Here is an 18,171-nt window from a genome sequence, read left to right as displayed (position 1 = left end):
TGGGCTAAGGATGCTGGGTGAAGTCCCAGGGACGTTCATGACAGAGAATGGGCATTGCGTAAGGTTGCTGTTGGTTCCCTATTAAGAGCTTCTGGACCAATGTCATAAGAAAGCATGCAGATTTTTTTTTCCTGTAAGACAAGACCATTTATATCTAAAGCCAGACCTGAATTTACAGACATTTATTTGTCTTTCCATGACAATTTTAGGATGTACATTGTATTGAATTTAATTACATGTAGTTATCCTTTTACCAGCTACTTAGCTTTTTATGCCTCATATTTTGATCCATTTTTTTTTTTTTTTAACTGTAGCATCTTTTTTATGACTAGAATCCGCAAGTTGAGAATTTATACAGGCACAGCTCTGGATACAGCTGCTTTGGTACTGGAAAGTGTAGCTTTGCAGCCTTCTGATAGATGACACGGAGTACAATAACAAAAGCTACCCTTCTACATCTGCCAAGAAAATTTATGTCCAAATCAGTCTCAAGCAGAGACTATTATAGGCTGTGCTTGCATGGGCTGACCACAGTAGATTAGTCAGTCTCAAAAATAAAGATTAGCCCTTTTTCCTTGTTAGGAAACTTCATCTATGTTTGCAAAGCTCACACGTAAAAAATGCACTTAATGCAAACTATTTAACAAAAGCACTTTGCAGTTTTGAGACTATGAACTGGAGGATTACAAACCTGTGTAAAACCACATCCTGTTAGTTCCTGGCAGTCACGATAATTAGATGTCCGGTGTCAGGTGCTAAAAGAGATAAAACAGCATGGAAGAAGTCATCACAGATCAAAACAAAATGAACCACAGGGAAACATTTAAGACTATATGATAATGCGGTATGTGACATTGAGGAATACTGAATGCCGAGAAAGGCCAATTCAAACTGGGAGAAGTTCTCATTTCATTCAGATACTTCAGTAATCAGCAAGGAGACAAGAAACAGAAAACTGCATTACTAATGAGGTGTTAGAGGACTCTGGGTGGGGGGTTTAGTGTCTGAATATGACACTTCCTTTAAATCTCTTCCTTCAGAGGTTTTCAAGGAGAATACTTAATTCTTGCAGGGTGCCAACTCCTGCACAAGGGTGAGCTGTCAGGTGGTTGTACTATTCCATTACTGCATCTCAGAAAACCTATAAAACCAGTGCTTCCCTGCTGAAGATGCAGAAAAGCCTGCAAGGTCATCCTTCCCCTGTGAAAGTGAGAGAAAGAAGTGGCCAGTTAAGAATTTCTAATGAAGAAAGGAGCAAGTGCAGTAAGAGGTATAGGTTGCATATGCTGGTCTACTCAACCCGCCTATAAGACAGGGAATCCGTTCTCTCGGGGCACACGAAGGCATCTCCAGTCCCGCTCATCTTATATCCAGACTTAACAGTCCCACAGAGCACACCAAGGCAACGTACCTGTGCCAACATCTCTTGCAGTGGTTCGTCTGCTGATGGAAAGAACATCCTCTGTGATAGGGACGTATAGACAGTCCCACTCTCAGAAGCCATTTTCTGGGACAGCAGAAGGCCTATCCTGTGATTTGAGCCCCTGACCGCACGCTGCAGGCCACCTCAGCAGCAGGCTTCACAGTCATACAACCCCTCTTCAAACACATGAAGCAAAAATTATTTCTTTTAAATCTGTGTTTTCATGTAGATTCACACTGCAAGACATTTATGTATGGAAAGCATTCTGTTCCTGAAAATAAATTCAGATTTTCCCCCAACTACCTTGGGAATTTGTAGATAACTCCTCCAAGTATCATTCTTTTCCCTCAGGAGAAATGCAACCAGTAATTGAAGCACAGCGGAGCCATTACCTCCAGTTTTATATATGCCTGGCTAGAGGCACCGATATTGCTGCATCACTATTCACCTTTTATAAAAGGAGCACCATCTACTTCACAAGGGGAAAGAATTGATGCAGGCCTGTATACTGCGATTCTAGTCTGTGTAGGTTCCATAATATCCCTTTTTTCCAATAGTATAATTGAGGAGCATATATTTGACCTCTTTCACCTTTTGTAAGTAGAGGTTTCTAAAATCTATAATCTCAATTACTCTCTTAATAGACTGTCTTCAGGGTTTTTTTTTTTTTTACCTGTTGACCCACAGGATAAAGCTATTTAGAAGAGATGTTATTGTGGAGCGCACTGCCATAATGAAAATGCTGAAGGACAAAAAATCCAATAAGGAGACTGGAAAACTCATTTGGAAGCACACTGCTCACGTTTAATTTATTCAGTATGCATACTGTGAAACATCTGGGTGTCTTTAATGTACAATCAGGTATTAACTTGGTACCAGCTATTACAGGCAGCAGTTTGCAGCAAGTTGCAAGCACTTGACAGAAAGCAAATTATCTCCCTAACTGATTCCATAGCATGGAGGTCTGAATAAGAAGGCAGTTTAGCAGTAAAATGCAGAAGGCAAGGAAGAAAGCACAGTCAGCTGCTATGTTACCTCTTCTTCCAATGCTCATGTCTTTTGTTTTGCAATCCTATATGTTTTTAGTGTATTTCCTGTGCAGCCATGCATCCGCATGCACCAAACCGCTTAGTTTTACCAAGTAATCTCAGCCCTCCTGGTTTCAGTCCTGTAGGGCACAATATGGTGGGTTACTATGACAGTTTGCTCCTAGTACAAAATTGTTTTTTCCTTTTTCTAGAAGACACTGCCATAGAAAGCAGCTGTATTTTGCTGTATTTTAGCACGAGATAACCGATTATCTCCTTTGTGCCTGATCGGTTGAAAGTCACAAGCATTTCTTCCATTTTTGCAGCAGCAGCTCAGACCCTGGGAACGTCCTCAATGCAAAGAAACAGCCTAGCACAGCCTCTCTGGCTTCATCCGTATGTGCAGCAGAATTGTTTCTCTCAACATGAATAACAGGTTTTTGCTCAGTTTTATGTTCCTCATAAATCAAGGATATCAGGTGGCTCTGCTTTCAAATCCCAACTGCTGCAAGTCTCACACGTACGATAAATGGTTCCTTTTAGAAAGAAAACTAAAACATGAGAATGAAAGCAAAGAAGCAAACAAGTATTGCATCAGACTTACAAGGAGCGGACATTAGTTCAAAAGAGATTTATAAAAGAAAGATCAGCACTAGTTACGAGGTTGAGGTAGCAGCACAGATCCGCTCATTGTAGAAGCGACTTAGCCAGCCATGTGCAAGCCTAGAAGACAGGCGGAGCAGCACTACAAGTCCAGGGGTGCTGTCGCAGCCTGAATTTACTCCTTCTACTCATACAGTGCATCCAAAAAGAGTGTTGAACAATAAAGTTACACAGAGGTAAAGCTAGTGAGGCAAAACTAGCAGTGCTGAGCTTTCTTCTGCTCCCTCGCCATTTCTAGTCCAGCCGATACCCCTCCCGCAGGAGCTTTAGCACTTGGAAACCCCGACTGAGGCTTGCTGATGTAGCGCCGTCAGAAAATCATAGTAATAAACCCCTTCAAATACATACCGAGGTTGCCTGATTAAGCGGGCAAAACATTAACCCCATTTCAAGCAGTCCTTGGGAAGCGGCCGGCTGAGAACAGGGACCGGGAGGGGAGGGGAAGGGGTCAAACGCCTCCCCTAGCACCGGCACCCGTTTTATATTCGCCGCGTTCGGCCTCACCGGCCAGTCACAGCTTTCCTCAGTTCCCATTGGTCACCAGGAGGCAGGGGCGGGGCTCAGTGACACTGGGAGGCGGGGAAGGGTGGCCCGCTGGCGCACGCGCGCTGCTGTGAGTCTGGAGCGCTGGGAGGTGTGGCGGCAAGCGGCGAGGGGAGCGCTCCGCATGCGCAGAGGGCGAGTCCCGCCGTGGCGTTTGGTTTCCCGCTGCGCCCGCAGTCATTGGCCGCTCGGGGTGAGCGTTGGAAGTGACGCAGCAGGAGGAGGCAGCCGTTGGCGGCGACGGCGGCTGGGAGGGCCCAGTTGGCGGCGGGAGAAGCGGCGGGTAGGTGTGGGCAGCCCCGCCGTGGGGTCCTTCCCTTCCCCCCTCTTCCCCCCCCTTCCCCCTTCTTCCCCCCTCTTCTCCCCTCTTCCCCTCCCTTTCCCCCCCCTTCCCCCGCTTTCCCCGCTTTCCCCCCTTTCCCCGTTCTCGCCTGGGGCTGGGCAGGGCGTGCTTTCCTTTCTCTTCCCTCCGCATTGTCCCTCCTCAGCTCGCGCTGGTCGAGCTGCCATCGGCCGCGGCCCCGGTGGCGGCTCCCGGTGACTGATCGGGAGCTGCCCGAGCGGGCCCGGGGCCTCCTGGGCAGAGGTGGCTGGCGGTGGGGCTCTCCCTGGGGGCCTGCGTGTGCTCCTGCGTGCTCCATCCTCCTCACTGCCCCCGAGGCGGCCGCGCCCCGAGCCACCCGCCTCAGGTCTGAGCCCCCGGCCGGTGCGCTGCGCTTGTCGTTACCTTTTAACTCTGCTGCTGCTCTCTCCGGCTCTGGAGAAGTGCTTTTTGGTAGCTGTCCTGGGCAGGATGGTAAGAGGTGTTAACGTTGCTTACAAGAACCTCTGTAGTGCAGTGTTCCCGGGGAAGGCTGGCTTAGTTTCGACTGCCGTGTATTTACCGATTGCTTTGTACTGCGGCTGAATCTGTGCAAATGTTGACGGCTTTACTGTGGCGTTTGCGTCACCTGCTTTTGCTCTTATCCTTTAAGTGTTACATCTAGACGTTTATTGTTCGTCCTCTAATTTCTTTGCGGGGGGGGGGGGGGGGGGGGAGGTACTCATTTGCTCCGTAATTATGCGTATTGATAAACTTCTGTTTCGTACCTCATCAGCTGAATAAGGGAAGGCTAGCAGGAACCACGATATTCTGTCCCTGTTTACCCTGTATTGAACTTGGGATTCATTGGCTTAATAACCCTGCATCAAAAGTATGCATAATTATTTCGTTTTTACACCTCGCCTGATTTCTTTAGAGTTTTGTTTTTTTTATTTATGATACTGAAAGGAAATCTTTTCAGGTGTAACATGTTGGTTAAATTGTTAGTGCTATGTGAATAGTTCACTGGTAATAAGCTTTTCATTTCTAGAACTAAACAGTGACTTTTGAAAGTCTTTGTTTGGGGAGAGAATTTTCAGGGATACAAATATTTAAAGATCAAATAAAGATTGGGGGGGAGGGCAGTTTTGGACTAGGCTGCATATGAGGCTGAAAAAGTCTTTTTTTGCTGTGCAGATGAAAATTATAATTGCGAGGAAAACGGGAAATGATCTGTAGAACCAGCAGATCCTGGTTCCACAGTAAAACCAACAGGGAAATATCCTTTGAAATGGCTGCTTAAGAGAACTCAAATAAAAAATTCTCAGTGAGCAATTTTAGTGTTCTAGTGAAACGCTTGGCATGCACACTGTTGTTGGAGTTTCACAGTCTTCAAGGCAGAAAACCTTGGACTGCAGTCAAAAATGTTAACAAACTCAGTATCTTATATCTTATAATTGTTATGAGAATATTTCAGTACAAATCACCGAAGCGACCAGCCTGCTTTACTGAGTGATGTGGTTTTCAGTAGGTTTTTTAATTTATCTTCCCAGGAGTGGAATGGTGTTCGCCATTCACTTTGCAGATGTGCCTAGCTGGTGCACAGTGTAGAATGTGAATGTAATAGTGTTGCAGAGTTTGCTACATAAGATAACAGTTCAAAAGCAGTGCATTTTGTGACTGTGACAAAGACAGTGCCAATGTTGTTATGTACAATTGGAACAGATGTGGACAGTTATAGCTCGCACTCCTAGATACCGTGATAGATTTGTAAGATTATGGCAATATCTGGTTTTTATACCTGATTTACCTGTATCATTTATGCACAATTTCTGTTTTTCTTGTTGTTATCATAGAAGTTGATTATTCAGCGTTTCCAAAGATGAAGAGGAAAGTTGCAAAAGTTGGGAAATTGAGGCTTAGTCCTAATGAAGAAACCATGCTTCTAAAAGAAGAATATGAAAGAAGAAGAAAACTGAGGCTACAACAAGTATGCCTGCATTTTTGCATGTTGTGTATTTCATTTAATGATGTAACAAATAATTTAGGAAAATTAACTGAAAAATTTATTTCATGTAAACTAAATTTCAGGGTCATAATACTGTATATTAGGTTTGTATTTAGTTTGTGAATTATTTTCCTTTTCTCATGTTTATTTACTACTAAGTGCGTATTTTGCTTGTGATACCTTCTCTGTTAGATTCACTTTGAATCTCTTTTCACAGAATCTCTTCTTCCCTGCCAGCTTCCTGCTATCTACCATTTTTATTCAGCCATGAATATGCAGTTGTCTCTCATCTGCTGATGTGTCACTTGTGTAAGAATTCAAACCTCTTACAGTGTTCCGGGTGTTTTCACAGTGATCATGCAGAAGAAATAAGACAACTACTGCTAATACAGAACTTCACAGCTTTCCACTAGACGAACTGAATTGCTACAATATGTCATAGCACTAAATGCTTTAAGTACTGCTCCTTTTAGAATATCTGAGTACCTTTATGTTCTTCAGAACATGTCTGTTGATCATCTCATCTTTCTTCCATTTCTGTTCTGCTGTCCTGCTGTTAGAACACAGGGCTACTTCTCCATTTCTCTTCTTACTCTTTCCTTAGCCTTCCTCTGCTTTGTCCTACACAAGCTGTTCAGGTCTTTCACATCTTCCAAAAAATACGCATCTTCAATACGTTTACCACATACTAACCTTTCACCCCTCTTGGGCTTTTTTCTTGATATGCTTTTCTCTTTAGCGAACAGAGATTTACTGACAAAGCGGAAAACAAAAACTTAGTAAACAGACTTTATCAGTATTGTTGCCGATTGTCTTTAAACCATGTTGCATTGTAATAGGAGTGTTTAATAAATTATTGTGTTGTATTTTTGGAGGGAAGGATATTCCAAGCAGTTTTTGCATTTTGTTTATCGGTTTTATGTTGCTCTTTGGACTTTAACTGAAACATTTAACTAAGATTAAATTTATTATTTAAATATTAGTTTTGGAAAAGGTAACGGCAACTTCAAAGCATTTTCTGGACAGATTGTTAATGGAATAGTAGATGGCATGGAAAGCTGAAAGGAGGATAGAGTATATTGTGGAAAGACTTGCTGCAGAAATAGTGTGCTTTTTTAAGTTGCTGACAAAACATAAATGCTATTTCTACAGGTTAGAGAGCAGCAGAAGTATATCGCCTTGCAGATAAGACAGAAAGTAAAGCAGAGGAGAGAAGAACAACTACATCAGTTAGAGGAGGCACTGAGAGCTGAATGGCAGAAAGCACAGGATCAAAAGATGAAAGCCTTAGAAAAGCTGTATTTATCAAGTTTAAGAGCGATTGGTGAGGGTCACCGACAAGCCAAGGAGCATGTAAGTAAAACAGCTTAATATTGTTGTCAGAGAAATTCTTGATGTTCTAGAAATACCAAGATTGCTGTTTGGTTTTTTTTATATTCTTGATCTTGCAGTCCTGATACCTAAACCAGCAATTTTTTAAGAATGGAAACTTCTTAGAAATGTTTATGTACTTTTTTTGCAGATATCTTTCCACAAGACCAGGTTTAAATGGTCTAGCAGGCCCATCTGCTCAGGCTTTTGCTGTGCAAACAAAGTTATTTTGTTTATGTTAGATTGTACACATACATGATAGTGTATGTTTGTACTTGACTAAATTGCATATGGTGAATAATTCTCAAGTATGCCAGTAATATAGTAACTTTTTTTCTCTATCGTGTAACAGTATCTTTTCTATGGTTAGGAAAATACACTTTATTTTTTTTTCCTCAGTGTTCAAGTGACATGGAAAGTCTTGGTAAGGGCTTCAGAGGCCCTTGTCTAGACTGCAAACTGGTGTTACTTCTTAATTCTGCACCTATAAACTATTTTCACTTTCTTTAAAATCCTGTAACTTGTGTAGGCTCTCTTTGAGAGATCACCGAGGTTGTTGGGTAGAAATTGTCCATAGATTTGATTGTGAACCAGGTTTATAGAAATCAGCGGTGCCACAGATTTCTTGCAAGAATTTTGCAGACTAGCTTACTTCCTGAATTAGTCAGGCTTTTTAACCCAAGTAAAATAGCATTATACGTTTCCATATCTCAGTGTCTCTAAATCAACTTCTTTGTAAAGTCCTGTCTGATGCTAGGATGGATGAGTTCTTGGAAAAACTGTGGTACCAATGCCATAGGAACAGAGAACTAATCATAAAGAAATGTTTCTGTTGATACACGATTGTTGTAACTAATGACTGAAAGGTAGTAACATGCTTTCTCTGTACAGTTTAGTTAGCATTTGCTAAAATGTGTAAGTATATTTACATTACCCTCTTTATCAAAGAGATGCAGAGGGAAGCTAAGGTTTCCACATCAATATTTGGTTACATTGGCTGAGGAATGTGGCAAATTTGCTGCTGTTGGTGGTAGAGAAGAAGAGAGTAAAGAAGATGGGTGGTAGAGAAGAAGAGAGTAAAGAAGATGGCAGAGAAGGAAGAGTTAATTTGAAATATCACACTGATAGTATAAGAAGTGAGTAAAATCCTGTATTAAGTGCTTGCAATATTTTATTGTTAAGGAACCTGACTTAGAAGCTCTGGCAAAGCAAGCAGAGGAAAGGAAACAAAGAGCGGAGAAGAGACATAGGAAAGCCCTGAAAGAGCAGAAGTACCAAAAAGAAAAATTACTTCATGAGCAAGCCCGGTATGCAATAGTTACCTAGTTTTATTAAGCACAGAATGCATTTTACAGTATCACAAGGTGAAAGGCAAAAATCTTGATGCTTCTTGCTCGGAGCTTTTTAAATCTTGAAATTTTACGGGTTAGAGAATTAATGCTCGTGGACAAAGCTTGTGAATTTTGATAAGAACTGTAGTTTTAAAACCAAGACAAAAATGTCAAGTATATGAGCTGGCCTTATAGACTCCCAATGAGTGGGGGGCCTTTCATCTCTGTATCGCTATTTTCAGTCTAGGTTGTTGGCTGACAGCTATTCATTGACATATGAAATGATGTGTTCTCAGGCCAGTTCCTGATGGAGAGCTACCCACTTGAAAAAAGGACCTATTGCATTTGTCATGGTCTTCCTTGGCGTTCTTGTTTTTTCTTAAGCAGATTGGACCAAACTTGAGCTGGCATGAAAAATGAGCTGTGTACTCTTGGGGATAGTTGTGCTTGAGTAGAGCTGAGACCTATTGATCAAATACTTAGTTTTGTCCACACTTGAGCAATTAAAATATGTTGAAGTGATGCAGTGCTTTCTGAAAACTTAAGTGAAAAGCAGGGATTTTGCTTTGTTCTTTAGAAGCTTGTGTGTATTAACAGTTTTGCATTACTTCAAGAAATTAATTTTCCAGTGCTGCCTTCCAGCATAAGTTCTGTTAACTTTTTAGTGTGCTTGCCCATCCCTATCTCCCAAGCATTCAATTCAGGTACATCTGAATGTTTATTTTTAGGTTCGCCTTTTATTTTGCACAGTGCTGTCATTGTTGCTTGAATAATTTTCCTTCTCTCTTCTCTTTTGTGTGTTTTTTGGGTTTGGGTTTTTTTGTGTGCGTGTTTTTGTTTTTTTCCCCCAAGACTAACAAATGCACGTAAACATGCTCTGGAAGTAGAAAGACAAAGAGCAGCCAGAGTTGCAAGCCTGCCACCTCCTCCGCCACATCCTCTTGAGGTATGTATCCATGATGCGATAGTGATCATAATTTCAGGGTACCATATAATGTAATGATTTATTTGTTGGTCTGACTCCTCACCACAGGATATCCAAAATTGCTCTTTGCATACTATAAGGAGAGTGGTTCAGCAAAAATCAAGAAAATTAATGAATTATGTATTAGCAGACTTAGAATCATAGAATCATTAAGGTTGGAAAAGACCTCTAAGATCATCGAGTCCAACCGTCGACCCAACACCACCATGCCCACTAAACCATGTCCCTAAGCGCCGCATCTACACGTCTTTTAAATACTTCCAGGGATGGTGACTCAACCACTTCCCTGGGCAGCCTGTTCCAATGTTTAACCACTCTTTCAGTAAAGACATTTTTCCTCATGTCCAACCTAAACCTCCCCTGGTGCAACTTGAGGCCATTTCCTCTCGTCCTGTCGCTTGTTACTTGGGAGAAGAGACCGACCCCCACCTCGCTACAACCTCCTTTCAGGTAGTTGTAGAGAGCGATGAGGTCTCCCCTGAGCTTCCTTTTCTCCAGGCTAAACAGTCCCAGTTCCCTCAGCCGCTCCTCATAAGACTTGTTCTCCAGACCCTTACTACTAAGCTTTGGTATTTGTTTATTTCTGATCTCTTGTTATGTATGGATTTTATTTCTTGTCATCTGAGATCTTATTTTTGTGGTTAATGTGTCTTTTAAACTTTATCATGATCTCATTTTCATTTAATAGCCACAGTGGTATTAAACTCTACAATGATCTTTCTCAGCATGTACACACCACCTCAGCCTTCTGTCATAATGATGCAGTAGTAGCATTTTGTTTAGTTCTGTAAAAGACAGTTTTACCTTTTTAGCTGTGGGGTTTTTTGTTGTGTTTTTTCTCCAATTTCTTTATTTCTTGTAGGGAATACTAAATGTAAAGTAAGCTGTTTAACTTTGATAGGAAACCAGTACCTAAGGCTGTTGGGGAGGAAAGTAGATAAAAACCATATTTTTAATTCTGTGCTATACCCTTTTTGGGGGGCAACTTTGTACCTCCTTCATGCTGCTTTGATTTCAGAGAGATTCTGCATAGGTATAGAAGTTACTGTAGGATTGCAGATCTGAACTGCAGGAAGAACATTATGTGCATTTTTACTTTGGAGTTAACTTTTAGTAAATTTAATTTAACAGATCTTCATTAATGCGGAGTTTAAGTTGCCTTATGTGTTGTTGTGCCCTTTGAGACCGTCAGGTTCAGGGATATTCAGACCACTGACAAGAAAAAAAGGATTAAGGTATACTAGTCCCTCTCAGAGCCAGTGAAGTTATCAAAGCTTTTCCCAGCTACGTCCAGCGCGTTACGTATAGGTTAGTGTGTTGGATGGTAGGGGTTTGGTACTCATGTATCTGGAAAAACTGAGTAAGGTTTGACCCTCACAGTTTTCAGAATGATTAGAAAAAGGAGTGCCTATATACTTTCATTTGTATCCCTTAGTGCATGCTTCTCTGTAGGTCTCCTTGCTGGCTGCCCAAGGGTTTTCTTATTGTGGAAGTTGGATGCGAGTGAGCATTAAGACAAGTGTTGTAAGGGAGTAGTAAAGTTTGGGGTTATTTCTGGTGAAGTATATGCAATATTGGAATTTAGAACAGGTGGAATAAGGTCCTGTATGGTACAGTTCAGGTAAATTCAAACACTTTCATGCAGCTGTTCTCTATGTCATTCCACGTGACACGTTCCTGGTGTATCTGCTGTAGAGCAGATGAAGGCTGTATGTGTTAAAACTTTGACTTTTCATTTCCTGGTTTTCAGATGCTTGTGTTGCTCCGTTTGGTGTTGTTGGAAAAGCTTGAGATGCTGCAGCATTGCTTTCTAGTAACTTCTGCAGTGTAGGATGTGTTTTATGTTGCTTTCTATTTAAAAAAAAAAAAAAAAGAAAACCGACAAGTTTCTAATTGGTGACCGAAAGTCAGCTGCAGTTAACATGCATATTTGTAGATGATATAACAGCTAAAAAGACACAGTACTACGTAATACTTTTCATCTAACCACCTCAGTAATGCATCTCTCTCTCGATTTTACAAGTGCAGAATTTCCTTCTTATTCTTTAGTCTTTTTTCACCAGGGCAAGCAAGACGACTTTGTTCAGGTTTCCCCAGGTTCTGGTACAATTGCATTTGCGATTGTGTTGGATGACAGGTCTGGCTCAGTACCCTGTTTAAGTATTGCAGAATCATAACTTCCTTTCCTGAAATTCTACAGTTTAATGCATTTCTTCCCATGAACAAATGTCCTTTACTCACCTTTTCAGCAAACGTGATTTTAGCTGTTTTTAGCAGAGTTTGCAAACATCTGGATTTTCTACAATATGCAGGTTTTGTTTCTTTTAAGAAGTTCATGCTCTGATAATGGCAAATTGAATCAACAATTCTGCAGACATGTTGGATTTTTGCTGAGGAAAGAGATTGCATTGCATTGTTTAAATATAGCACAGTGTGTCAATTTGATCCATGTAAAGACTTTGAGCCTTTCTCCTAGTTTTCATATCTGTATGCATTTTAATCCTTTTGTCACAGGCCTATGTTGCTGGGAGGGCACAGGGTGAAGAACAAAGTTATTTCTTGGAAGAGTAACTGGGTGCCATGTACTGCATGAGGTACATGCTAAGTAATTGAAAGATTGGAGATGGTTAGAGCTGTGGCTTATTCCTAGTTCTGTATAGAGGGAGAAAACAAAAGATGTTAACTATCAATTTCAGGGAGGGAAAATGTGGGGCTTTGTCTTGCAAATGCATTACTCAAAAGGCACTGAATTTGAATTGCTTAACCTCACTCTAAATACTGTGAATTACAGCAAATGACAAGGTCATCTGCATAAGCATGCTTATTTTCTTGAATCAATTTACATAAAGAGTTTATTAAACATAACTAATCACAATCTGATGCTCAGTTGCAATAACAATTGAATAAAGTTTCATAAAATGGAGCTAGGGCAGTGTTGTTCGTTGCAGGATTACTTAGAATATAAGGAACATTTTCTGAAGATACCGCTATTATTGTTACTTTACCCACTTACAAAAGAAGTGTTTTTACTCTAGATATATTGTCATAATCAAGTTTAATTCTTAGCAGCATGGCTTTTAGGAATTGAGGCCTTAGTTAGACCAACTGTTAAGTTACTTAATTGAAGTTAAACTGTAAACACCATTTTATTGACAAGTATCACAGAGTTCTTGTGAACTTAATTTTTTTATATGATCTACAGGATTTTTATGTAATGGAAATAGAACCTAAAAATGTTACTATAACTCTTCTTGAGTATTCATAACATTTGTAGAGTTGGGTGTTTTGGCTTGGGTTTTTTTTTTTCATTTCATGATACATTGCTGCTCCAGTTTTGCTAGATTATAATATAGAATTATTTACTTTTTTAGAAAAAAAAAAAAAGGAGGGAGGGGTTACAAACCTCTCGATGAAAGTATGGACAGATTCTTAACTGCAGTGGTTCCACCATGAGGTATAATAATGTTACAAGTCTTATTTTTTTCAACCTAAATTGCTTTTGACATTAATTGGAAAATCGCAGCTTCCAACATGATTCTCACATCTTCACAGCTTTTGAATAAAATTCTGGAGATTTGATTGATGAAACGTAATTATTAATTACTGATTTGTTAGTTTTACAGGTTTTTTTAAATAATTCAGAAGACAGGTTTAATTATACATTCTGAAAGTAACACAGTATAGGTCAAGCAGTCAGTGATCTGGCTAATGAGGTTTAGGCATGGGACTTGTCTGTTTTCAGAGCTACAATCAGTATCTACAAGCATTTTGGTTAATGTCGATCTGTTACAATTACTGTGATTTATTGATTAAGACAGTTAGCAATTTTTAAGCAGCGTTATGTACAAATAAAAAGTGACATTCTTGATGGCATGCTTTTATTTGTACATACCTTTTTTTTTTTTCCTTCCTGCTAGAATAACATGCATTTGCTTAAGAACCATAAAATAAGTTACTGAAGTTCTGTTGGTAAGGCTAAAACTAGTTACGTATCATAGGATTTTAATTTAAAGACTTCCCTTTCTACAGTCTTTATAAAATAGCAAGAGATAATCAATACTGGAATTCTGTGTGCCTCATATTACATAGAGATAAGTTTAAGATATTCCCGAGACTTAATGCTGCTCTTTGTGTATGTGGATTTGTTTCGGTCATGTTAGTTTTAAACCGCTGTGAAACTTGCTGTTTTATTAATGTGGATAAGAATCCTTTTATAGGAGAAAGTCTAGGGAAGAGGAAGCTGAGGGAAAATTACTGGAGGAGATGTTAGAAGTACAAAGGCAGGTCTTACAGAATACTGGGTTACCTAAACTGGCTACCTCACTACTGAGAACATCGGGCTGAGCCAAAGAAGAGGGATGGTCTGGTCGTTCAGTGTTCAAACTCTTTTGGACAAGTGTTGAAATGTGGTAGTGTACCCAAAACTTTTCAAAAAAATAAATACGTTCTATTATATGAATAGACACTTTTCAGTGAAGTTATGGAAAATGTTCTTTTCTCTGGTCAACTAATAAATTGGACATAATGGTTCTGAGTTTTGTAAAGACAGTCTGTACTTGAGAAGTGTTAATTTGCTGTTAGGTATAATTTTATTGTGCCCTGCTTTGAGGTGAGTGTGACAGCTGTTGTAAGTGGGATTTGTATTAGTACATTAAATTCAAGTGTTTTTAAATTAAGGTAATGCTTTTGAAACATGAAGGTGGAGCTCTGATGAATGTCGATTTGTGTGGAGGAGTTTGCCTTAGGCTGTTAGATGCTCTCAGTTGTTAAGCCTTCTAGATCTGCCTTGTGCTGATGTGATTTATTGATTACTAAATGTATGTAAAGTTTTAACAATATTTTCAGGAGAGAATTTGGAGGGGTGGCTTTCTTTTAATACTAATTTAAGTGTACAGATCACTTGTGTTCTGTTTAGTTGCTTTGCTGGAGATACTGTTCTCTGATACAGCTGTACTTGTACTTTTCTTCCTAGAATTTTGAAGTGAAAAAGACTCCTGCAGTGAAGCCCTATAGTGCTGACAACTTTTCTGTTACACGTTATCATATTTCCGAACCTTATGTGGACAGAGAAATAGATGGAGAACAGGTGATTAACTCCAAGTGTTTGTGATACATGCTTCCATATATCTTTCTTTATATTGCATACAGTGTCTGGATATCAGCAATTCAGTTTTCTAGAACTTGTTTAAAAATAGGAACTTGTATAAAGCAGCCATTACACAACTTACTGATCAGAATCTTAGATGGGGAAACTTGTAAGGCCTGTTACGTGCTCAGTCACTTGCAGGATCACACCTGACAGTCATCCCACGTGAACAGACCTCTGTAAGGAGGTGAGTTCACAAGACTGGCATAACGTTAGGACACCCAAATCTTCTGCTTTGTGGCTTATGCTAAAATAATAGTTGCAGTTGCTCTGCTTTTTTCTCTTCCCCTCTTTTTAGCTATGTACTCTCAGTCTTTACTTCATATTTGTGTTCATCTGTTCATGCAATCAACCGTTTCAGCTTGCCAAAATGGCAGAAGTCTAATTTGGGAAAAAGAACGATGAATAGATTTTTGCCAAATGGGAAAGTTTACTCAAGTTTACAGTACACTCGGACAAAGGGCAAAGTCAGATCAGAAGAAGGGGAGGACCTGGAAAAGTGAGAGATGGAGCAAGAGCTTAGCTTTTAGAGGTGATTTTTTAATTAAGGAAATGCTATTGAAAAGTGAACCAAACAATAGTTTGGTTTATTGGTGATGTGAGACCACAATCTAAGTTCCTGTTCTGGATCAGCCTCTTTTAGACTAGAAAAGCTCTCTCAATAAATCTGTTTTTGTGAATATTTTCTTCAGTGTATTCATGAAGTTTTCATTCATAAAGTTTTCGGTTTTCTTAATATTTGAAGGACTAGGCTTAACAATAAGAGGAGATGCTGTAGTTTGCTCAGCTTTGTAATGGAAAATTCAAAAATGTTAATCTTTGTAGCCTTGCTTATGTGCAATGATTTTTTTTTTTTTTAACTTAAGTATTTTTTTATTTTCATGTGTTAGTAAGATTTTTCTTATTTAAAAATTGCAGATTGTTTCTGGTTTCCCAAATGAGAATGAAAATGCTTCTGGATTTTTTTTTTTTCCCTTGTTTAAAATAAAACCATGAGGATAGAAGTAGTCAATCTGTAATACTGACTGTATTATTCATTTTGCCTTGTATTGTAGGAAAAATAACCACTCTGCTATAACAAATAAATCATACAAATGATTGTCCCTAGTACAGCTTGAAACTAGAACACTTTGACACCTACACCTATGGAATGTGTAAAGATGCATTTTTTTTTTTTTTTCCTCAAAGGTAAAAAACTAGTTTGGTCCTGCTTGCAGCCAAGAATTATAAACCTTCAAGGATGTTCATATGGCATTGTATGCCTTTTTTTTAAAGTGCTTTTGCTACAGAATTGTTCATTTATTTATTGTTACAAATGCTTTAAACTACCACAAAGAACTTCATGGGCTAAACTATTGATTGCCAGCCAGATGCTCGGTTAGCTGCTGAAGAAGAAGGGAAGCGTTTGGAGGAACTACACAGACAGGCAGACAGGGAGAGAAGAGAGCAGCTTGAAAAGGCACATCTCAGAGGAAGTCATGCCTTGAAGAAGGTCCATTTGGCTCAGGTAAGCAAAGTAGTTGTGCCTGGTTTTAATGCCAAAATGATCAGTGTTAAGTAAGTTGTAGGTAGCTGAATTGTAAAGAAATCATACTTACAGGAGGAAAATTGATGGACTAAATGGGGTTTTCAGAATGTGTTTAAAAACCATCAAACTCTGCTTATTTTGGCTATCTGGAAGGAGGGAGAATGAAGGCACACGGATTAAGACCAACCTTCAGAAGAACATCTTTTAATTTTTGTTATCTTAATGTTTGACCAGCTATTAAGCAATTGGTAATAATCAAGATAAACTTTTTTAATACGTGATGAGCTCTACTTTTTCACGTCAGCTTTAGTTGGAGTTGATTATTCTGTGCTTCAGGGGAAAAATTAGTTTATTATTAAGAAGGCAACAGTATATTTTTTTATTTTTGGAAAACTTCACAGTTTTTACTTAAAGGCTGAGGTTCTGTTGGTATATAAGTCTGGAAATATTGTAATTGTTTCCTTTGAGAAGTAAAAACTGAACTATTGAGAAAAGTCTTTGTACCTAGAGGTATGCTCTGAAATTTGTTTTATTGTCTGTTACCTTCACAAGTATTTTTGGAGGCTAGAAATAGCAAAAGCTTCCTGTTTTTTAGTTGAGATATAATTGGCCCTGAATGTGTAACCTAACTAAAATGGGGAACTGTGGAAATATTACTGATGTTCCTTAAGTTAACAGGAAAAATACCCAACCAAACTTCAAATGAAGCTTTTTAAAAATAGCTTTCATATATAATTGTAATGTGCCAAGAGTAGTTAGTTCACATTTTAAAAAGTAGCAATTGCTGAAGTACGTACTAACAAAAGTAACTTGCCAAAAGAAGTACTCATTTACCTTATGAAACAGAAGATTTAATTCTGTTGAGGAAAGTTGGCCTACAGGTGTACAATCTGATCCTTTCTTTAACATTAGATCTTCTAGGTAGTATTGATGACTCTTGTGTTTAAAGGTCAGATACAGCCTTCTCCCAAGGAAGCACCTTCTCCCTAGAATAACATTAACTTTAAACATTAAGGATTAAACAAACTTCATGGTAACCAAATGGAAGTATTTTATCAGTCCTGACATATGGCTGTCTGAATGTGAATACTAGATGTTTATGTTATCCCTTCTTTATACTTGAAGGACAGGGAAAGGCTACTGAAAGAACTTGAGCAAATGCAGAATATGGATCGGATGCGCAGAAGACAGATTGTAGCGCAGATGCCACCTCAACTTTTTGTGCCTGCATACAAACGCATGGAAGTAAAAGAAGAATGGCAGAGAGAATTGGAGTTTGCATTTGAAGATATGTACAGCAAAGACAGGAGTAAGTAATTTGTTGGAGGCTGCTGAATCTAGTAGCCCAGTAGAAGAGAGGCTGCTGCAGCTGCCTGTTCCCAGGTCCAGCCGGTAGCAAGGCTGTGTGTGTATTCACACTAGACACACACGTGAGCAGGCTTTCAGTACACATGCACACAGGCCAACACAGAAAACACAGCACTCGCATTAAACACAAACAGCAGAAATGGTCTCATCCTGTTCACTGCTCTGGCTGATCAGGATGAAGGCCTGTTAGTGGTGTATACAGTATGGATTCCTCCAGCAGTTGGTCATAGACACTCAAGTCTACCCAGTAGCTGTCCCCTGCATCCCGTCACACTATGGATCCCCCAGTAACAAGTCTTAGACACCAAGTCTATCCAGTAATTCATTCTGGACCCTGTAGCCTTCCAGTAATCTTGCACGTCCACGTGTGCACTGGTATGCTGAAATATGTGCTATGGATTACTCAGTAAGTGGCTTTAGGCACTCACTCTACCTAGTAGCTGGCCCTCGATCCTTAGTCTCCCCAGTTGCTGGTT

General features: G+C 39.6%; 1 protein-coding gene across 1 annotated transcript in view; it reads left to right on the top strand.

Moving 5' to 3' along the window:
• The first annotated feature begins 4,394 nt into the window (after window positions 1–4,394).
• Window positions 4,395–18,171, top strand: part of CEP295 (centrosomal protein 295) — a 46,001-nt gene continuing 32,224 nt past the window's right edge. The window contains exons 1-8 of the mRNA XM_076328304.1: window positions 4,395–4,453; window positions 5,815–5,948; window positions 7,119–7,319; window positions 8,520–8,644; window positions 9,521–9,614; window positions 14,626–14,739; window positions 16,166–16,306; window positions 17,453–17,636. Coding sequence (XP_076184419.1) covers window positions 5,841–5,948; window positions 7,119–7,319; window positions 8,520–8,644; window positions 9,521–9,614; window positions 14,626–14,739; window positions 16,166–16,306; window positions 17,453–17,636 — 967 coding nt within the window. The 5' untranslated portion in view covers window positions 4,395–4,453; window positions 5,815–5,840. The remainder of the gene's footprint in view (window positions 4,454–5,814; window positions 5,949–7,118; window positions 7,320–8,519; window positions 8,645–9,520; window positions 9,615–14,625; window positions 14,740–16,165; window positions 16,307–17,452; window positions 17,637–18,171) is intronic.

This window comes from Aptenodytes patagonicus, chromosome 1 (genome assembly GCF_965638725.1).
Source record: "Aptenodytes patagonicus chromosome 1, bAptPat1.pri.cur, whole genome shotgun sequence".
Taxonomy (NCBI): domain Eukaryota; kingdom Metazoa; phylum Chordata; class Aves; order Sphenisciformes; family Spheniscidae; genus Aptenodytes; species Aptenodytes patagonicus.
This window is presented reverse-complemented; position numbering and strand designations above follow the sequence as displayed.